Genomic DNA, 7,814 nt, shown 5'->3' with positions numbered 1-7,814 from the left:
ATGTACTCTCATTAAGTGGAAGTGAATAGCAGAGCAGACTAAAAAACAGAATCCTACTATATGTTGTTAACAAGAAACACATCTGAGGCAGGGTCATGGACACAGATTCAAGGTAAAAGGCTGGAGCAGAATTTATTATGCAATATCTAAAGTAAAAAAAAGTAGGAGTAGCAATCATGGTATCTGACAAAGCCAATGTAAAAATTCACCAGTTTAAAAGAGATAAGGAAGAAAATTTATATTGCTAAAGGGTGTTATAAACAATGAAATAATATCATTACTAAATATTTATGCACCAAATTGAATAGCATCCAGATTTTTCAAGGAGAAACTAAAGGAGCTAAAGGAGAAAATAGATAGTAAAACCATACTCATGGGGGACCTCAATCTTCTCCTATCAGAACTAGATGAATTGAACCAAGAAATAAATAAGAAAGAAGTAAGGAAGTGAATGAACATATTAGAAAAATTAGACTAAATAGATATCTGGAGAAAGCTGAACAGGGATAAAAATGAATATATCCTCTTTTCAGCAGCACATGGTACATATATGAAAATTGACCATGTACTAGGGCATAAAAGCATTGCAAATGCAGAAAAGCAGAAATAATACATGAAAAATTTCAGATCATAATGTGATAAAAATTATAATTAGTAAGAGATGATGGAGAGGCACATTTAAAATTAATTGGAAACTAAATAATCTGATTCTTCAAAACAAGTGGGTCAAAAAACAAATCATAGAAACAATTAATGATTTCACTGAAGAGAATGACAATGAGGAGACAATATATCAAAATCTATGGGATACAGCCAAAGCAGGATTCAGGAAAATTTATATCTGAGTTCTTATATCATCAAAATTGAGAGGGAGGAGATCAATCAATTAGGCTTGCAACTTAAAAAATTAGAAAAAGAACAAATTAAAAACCCTAGATAAAAACTAAATTGGTAATCTTAAAAATTAAAGGAGGAATGAATAAAATTGAATGTAAAAGACTATTGAACTAATAAATAAGACTAGGAGGAGGTGCTTTGAAAAAACAAATAAAATAGATAAAGTATTGATAAATCTAATCATAAAATTTTATTTTAAATTATTTTTCTCCCTTCCTTTCCACTGAAACAATAATCAGTGTGTGTTCATGCCAAATATATTTCCATAGTGGTCATATTGTGGAAGAAGACTTATAAATTTAAAAACAAACAGAAAGAAAAGAAGGCAAAAAAAAAATAACATGTTTCCATCTGTATTCAGATTTCCTCAGTTTTTTCTCAGGAAGTGGATAGCATTTTTCTCAAGTCCTTTGGAATTGTCTTGGATCATTGTATTGCTGAGAATAGCTAAGCCATTCATAGTTGATCATTTTACAATATTGCTGTTACTGTGTACTATGTTCTTATTTGACATCAGTTTATGTAGCTCTTTCCAAGTTTTTTTGAAATCATCCTACTCATCATTTCTGAAAACACAATTGTATTCCATTACAGTCATATACCACAACTTTTTCTGCCATTCCTCAATTGACTGACAACCATAAATTTCCATTTCCTTGTCACCACAAAAAGAGCTGCAATAAATATTTTGGGACAATAGGTCTTTCCCCTCTTTTTAAAAAATATATCTTTGGGATATAGACCTAGTAGTGGCATTTCCGGATCAAGGCTGTGAATAGTTTTATAATTCTCCAGAATGATTGAATTGGTTCATGACTCTTCCAACAGTGCATCAGTGTCTCATTTTTCCCTCATCCCCTTTAGTATTTATCATTTCCTTTTCCATCATATTAGCTAATCTGCTATGGGAGAGGTAGTACCTCACAGTTGTTTTAATTTATATTTCTCTAATCAGTAGTGATTTAGAACATTTTTTCATATGATTATAAATAACTTTGATTCCTTCATCTGAAAATTGCCTATTTATAAGGTTTTTATTTTCATTTTCAAAGGAACATGACTTCTTAACCACAGCTCTTCAAAACCTTTTTATCCCTCCTCAAATATCCCATGATTTTACCCCTCATTTCCCTCTCACTGGAGAACTATGCCTCATATTTTCCATATTTTACAGAAGAAATTAAGGACATTTTCCTTGAACTCTCTCTTATCCTTTTATTTCAATGTTTCATCACTCATATGTCTTCTATCACTATCTCCTCCTTCCTCCTGTGTCACATGATGCTATTGCCTTATTCCTTTCCCACGATAACTTCACAATCTAATCAAAATCACATTCTTAAACAGACAGCCTGCTGTCTTATCTCCACTCGATTACTTATTTTCTTTTTACATTATTCATTTTGTTTTTTTATTTTTCTCCAATTACATATAAAATAATTTTTGAACATTCATTTAAAAAATAAAGTACCAAATTCTCTCTCTCCTTCTCAGACTTCTTCCCTTACTCCCTCTCCTTCTCTAATCTGATATAGATTTTATACATGAAATCATTTAAAATATTTTCTTATAGTCATTTTGTGGAAGGGATCTCAATTGAAAAGAAGATGAAGAAGAAGAACTAGGATAAGAAGAAAGTGAAACAATATGTTTCCATTTGCATTCTGTGATAAAGGATGACTGGTTTGCAAAAACTGAGAGATTCAAACATCAGAGGGAGTGATTGACAGGAGCATCTGACTAAGGATCACATGAGAGCCTGAGGATGGAGATCTGGGAAAGATTCTATGCCCAAGGGACTTCTCATCAGATCTCTCCTGGAAGGACTTGAGGTTAAAGCTTGGAAAGGCTTTCTCTAGAGACCAACAGAAGGAAAGAAATCTTTTGGATCTGGCTGCTGGCAGCTTTGAATCAAGATTGAAGATAGACTAACCAACTAAAGATCCTGGCCCATTTGATCGGACTCCTGGTGTGAGACTTCACTATTGGGGATTTTACTGCTTAGCTTAATAAAATAGGTTTAGATAGTTTATAGATATTAGATGTTAGATAACTAGTATAATTTTCTCCTAAACCCCTGTTCCTTCTTCCCCTTCCCAACCAATAAATCTTAATTATTTATATGTTCCCTCTTGTTCTTTCCTCACCCAAAATCCCAACAAAGCAATTCTCAGTTGATGTCATTATGTACAATTTTCTTTTTTTTTCTCCTCACTTCTCTTTGCATCCATTCATGTTAAGTATTTCTAGATTTTCTCAAAATCATCCTGTTCATCATTTCATATAGCACAATAGTATTTTCCATCACAACCATCACAATCAATGATAATTACAAACAATTTATTCAACCATTCCCCAGTTGATGGACAACCTCTCAATTTCCAATTATTTGTTACCACTAAAAGATAAATATAAGTATTTTTCTAGAATAGGTGTTTTTTGTTTTTTAAAAAATCTCTTTGAGATCAAGACTTAGTATAGGTTTTGCTGGATCAAAGAGTATGCACAGCTTTACAACCCTTTGGGCATAATTCCAAATTAATCTCCAGCATGGTTGGATAAGTTCACAACTCCAACAAGTGCATTAGTGACCCAAATTTCCCATATCCTTTCCAACATTTCTCATTTTCTTTTTCTGTTATATTAATTAATCTGATCACTGTGAGTAGGTACCTGAGTTGTTTAAATGTGCATTTCTCTAATCAATAGTGATTTAGAAATTTTTTTATATAGCTATAGATGGCTTTGATTTTTTCATCTGAAAACTTCCTGTTCATGTCATTTGACTATTTATCAATAGGAGAATGACATATTATCAGTTTGACTTAGTTCTTCATATATATTTGAGAAAAGACCTTTAGCAGAGGTTGGCTGTAATATTTTTTTAGCCAGCTTTCCGCTTTCCTTTTATATCTTGCCTGCATTAATTTTGTTTTTCACAATCCTGTTTTTATTTAATATAATTGAAATGTTTGATTTTATGTCCTATTATGCTTTCTATCTCTTGTTTGGTTATCAAGAATTTCCTTATCCACAAATCTGAGATGTAGAATATTCCCTTCTCCCCTAATTTGCTTATAATTTCACCCTTTATGTCTAAATCATGTATCTATTTTGATCTTGTCTTTATATATGGCATAAGATATTAGTCTTTTTTATTTTATTTCCTTTGATATTCTTTGCCTTTTGTTTTTCAAGTGAAATTTTTATTTTTTCTAGTTTAATTATTTTTTTAGTAATTTAACAACAATTAACTTAACTATTATCAACAAGGCAAGGTTCCAGGAAAACCACAAGGCACTCATGATCAAAAAGGATACCCTTTTCCATAGAAGACAGAGTCTGAATGCAGTTTGAAACATATCCTTCTTCACTTTATTTTCTCCATGAATTTTTCTCTTGTTTAACTGATATATATCTTATTTCATAACATGATGAGCAGGTAAATATGTATTATATGATAAAATATATACAACCTGTATTGTATCACCTGCCTCCTTGGGGAGGGGGAACAGAGGGAAAGAGATAGGGAGAGTTATTGTATTACTTGCCTCCTTGGGTAAGGGGAAGAGAGAGAAATAGAGGGAGTGAACATGGATTGTAAAATGTCAGAAAATGAATATTAAAAATTATAATGTAATTAATTGACAGGTAATCTAGCAAAGGAAAAAAGAATGAGTTATTGAGTTGGTATTTAGAAGAATGTTGGTATTAGCAAAACATCTGGTCACTCTATTTTTGACAACATGGGTAAATTTGATTTGATGTTTATATTATGAAAGTCAGTTAAGAATTGGTTGAACACTCAGGACCAAATGAAGTAAATAAGGCACCCCTTCATTTGGAAAGAGCTCTTTAGTGGCACACACCCGACAAGGGCTTATTTAACTTTTGTTTAAAGAACCTATAAGGAAGTTTGAGCCCATTACTTCCCTAGAAAGCCCACTCTAATTTGGGAAGTTGGAATTTTTAGGAAAAAAAATTTTCTTTTACTAAGTCTAAATTTTGCATTGCTTATGTATTGCTTCATATATATCTCTGGAACCACAGAGAACAAATTAATCCCTCTCCTACATTATTATGCTTCAAGAACTCAAAGAAAGTTAGGGTACTCCCATACTTAAAAACCCCTTACTTTCCATCTTAGAATCAGTATTGTGTGTTGGTTCCAATGCAGAAGAGCAGTAAGGGTTAAGCAATGGGGATCAAGTGACTTGTGCAGGTTCATCCAACTAGGAAATGCCCGAGATCAGATTTAAACCAAGGACCTCCCCTTTTTCAGCCTAGCTTTTAATCCACTGAGCCACCTAACTACATCTTCTATGTTTTATTAGTAATACTCTCCCTTCCCTAGATATTAACATCTTCAGTCTTGCAATTCATTCTTATATTCTTATCTCACAGCCCTTTCCTATTCTGGGAATATTCTCTAGCTTATCAGTATCATTCCTAAAGTGTGGAATCCAGATCTGAGCTCAATACTCCAGAAGGCAGTTTGACAAGAACAAAATATAGTGGGACTATGACCTCACTAGTTCTGAACACTTCATGCCTTTGTCAATATAGATTAAGACTGAAACAGATTATTGGACTGCCCTATCACCCTCTTACCCTCCATCATCCCACAGTCCTAGTGTTTGTTATCAAACATTAGAGATAAACATCATGTGGTTGGCAATGATCTGAATTTGCCTTTGAATCTTAATAAAGGATCACTATCTTCAGTCTGCTCTCTTGCCATATTGCTTATCAGGGGGGGCATAAAAATGCTTCTGTGCGACTAATCGCTCTCTTTAATATTATATCACATGATGTCCACTTATCATGGATGGAGGAGTACATCATGGCTAGTGGTGCATGTATTTAATAGGAGCAAAGGAATCTAAGTCCTTGAGACTAGTGCCAAAGAGCATGAGGCTACTAGGTAATCAGAAGATGTACACAGTCAAGAATTCAGGAAGACAAGTCTCAATTTGAGTCAAAGGTAGATGTTTGCAGTTAAAGCAGGTAGCCTTAAGTTCAAAGTATGATAAACCAAGATTCTGAAGATAATTTAGAGTTTAGAGGCAGCATCATGTGTGGAAAAGAATAGGTTCTATTCTTAGAGTCAGATGGTTTCTGCTCAAATCTTGTCTGTGCTGAATATTTATTACCTATGCCACCTTGGGCAAATCATAGCCTTGATGAGTCTCAGTTTCCCCATTTGTAAAATGAAGTTTTTGGACATGATCTTTGAGGTCTCTTTCAAATCTAAAGTGATCACATGATATATTACAAGTCCTTTAAGTGACAGGTGAGAAAATTGAGGGTCAGAGAGGTTGTGAATTGCTGAAGTTTACACAGGAAGGAAATGTGATAGTCAGGATCCAAATCCTGACTCTTCTGATTATTTATATTTACCCCTGGCATTCTTACTACTGAATGGAAGGGTCATTTAACTTCCCTTCACCTTGCTTTTTTTTTCCTGCCAGGCCTCTATGTCAGGCTAGGGGGCCAGCAGTCAGAAAACAATTATGTGAACCTGATTTTGAGCCAAAGCTTAGCTTATCTTTTTCCTGACCAGGCAGATATTTTCAGAGAGGGGATAAAGCCTTGGGGGTATAGATCAAGATGTAGGAAAGTGGCTGTATTTAATTAGGGAGTGATTAATGTCAAGAGAAGAAGGTAGTTTAAGACTCTAAAGCAGATTCACTAATACTATCTCATTCATTTGGAAGAATTTTCATGGCCAGTTGTACTTTTTTTAGGGCAGTCTTCATCTCTTTGTTCCTAAGGCTATAGATTAGGGGATTCACAAGTGGGGTAAACACTGAATAAAACAATGTGACAATCTTTTGAGTTGAGGTTATGTGTCCTGATGTTGGGGTGATGTACATAAACAAGATAGTTCCAAAGAAGAGAGAGACCACAGTCAGGTGGGACCCACAAGTAGAGAAAGCCTTCTTTCTGCCAGCTGCTGAAGGGACTCGTAAGACTGCTCTGAAGACCAGAGCATAGGATCCAAGGATGAAAGGGAAAGTAAGGAAGATGACAAGAGCGGGAATAATAGAAAAAGAAAGCTCAAGTTTTGGAGAATGGACACATGTCAAAGCCAGCAGGGGACCTGGATCACAGATAAAGTGATCAATGACATTTGGGCCACAGAAAGGCAATTGAGTCATGAAATAAATAGGGAGGGGAAAGCAAAGAAAGCCCATAACCCAGCAGAAGAGCACTAGCTTGATACAGAAATGCCCAGTCATGATGGTGGGGTAGTGCAGAGGCTGACAAATGGCCAAGTATCTGTCAAAAGCCATGAGGGATAGAAAGAATGGCTCAGTGGTACCCGTAGAAAAGAAAAAGTAGAACTGGAGGAAGCAGGCAGTGAAGGAGATGGTCTTGGTTTCAGAGAGGAAATTGGCCAACATGTTGGGAACTGTGGTATTAACATAGCAGATCTCCAAGAAGGAAAAGTGGGCTAGTATAATGTACATAGGGGTGTGGAGATGGTGATCCAACCTCACTGCACAGATGATGGACACATTCCCCATAAGGGTTAGTACATAAGTTAGAGAGAACACACCAAAGAGGAGGATTTGCATCTCTCTGGAGCAGCGGAAACTCAGGAGGATGAAGTCAGTCACTCTGTTTCCTACTGACATGTTCAAGGCTATTGAATCTGTGGAGAGGACAGAAGGGAACACAATACAGGATAACTTATTTCTTTTTTCTCAATTAATCTACATTTTAATAAATATTTAATGATACTTCCATTCCACAATTCTCTGATTCTGTGATTTGTTCACATCAATATAAAACTCTTGGTGCTAACTTGTCAATAACAGAATAACTGAAATACCCAGATTATTGCAATCTAACTCTGGGGTCCAGGTTTATTATAATCATTAACAACAAGCATTTATTAGGTGCTTATTATG

General features: G+C 34.8%; 1 protein-coding gene across 1 annotated transcript; it reads right to left on the bottom strand.

The window, feature by feature from the left end:
* Positions 1 to 6,588: 6,588 nt before the first annotated feature.
* On the bottom strand, positions 6,589 to 7,547 carry LOC100029231 (olfactory receptor 11H6-like). Its single transcript, XM_001379001.4, has one exon. It carries the CDS (start codon positions 7,536 to 7,538, stop codon positions 6,600 to 6,602), a length of 939 nt encoding a protein of 312 aa, XP_001379038.2. The 5' UTR covers positions 7,539 to 7,547; the 3' UTR covers positions 6,589 to 6,599.
* Between the last annotated feature and the right edge of the window lie 267 nt (positions 7,548 to 7,814).

The sequence above is a fragment of the Monodelphis domestica genome, chromosome 1, assembly GCF_027887165.1.
Source record: "Monodelphis domestica isolate mMonDom1 chromosome 1, mMonDom1.pri, whole genome shotgun sequence".
Lineage (NCBI taxonomy): Eukaryota > Metazoa > Chordata > Mammalia > Didelphimorphia > Didelphidae > Monodelphis > Monodelphis domestica.
This window is presented reverse-complemented; position numbering and strand designations above follow the sequence as displayed.

Excerpts from the sequence above, each read along its gene's own strand:
- LOC100029231 (XM_001379001.4), bottom strand. The coding sequence starts at position 7,538 with ATGTCAGTAGGAAACAGAGTGACTGACTTCATCCTCCTGAGTTTCCGC.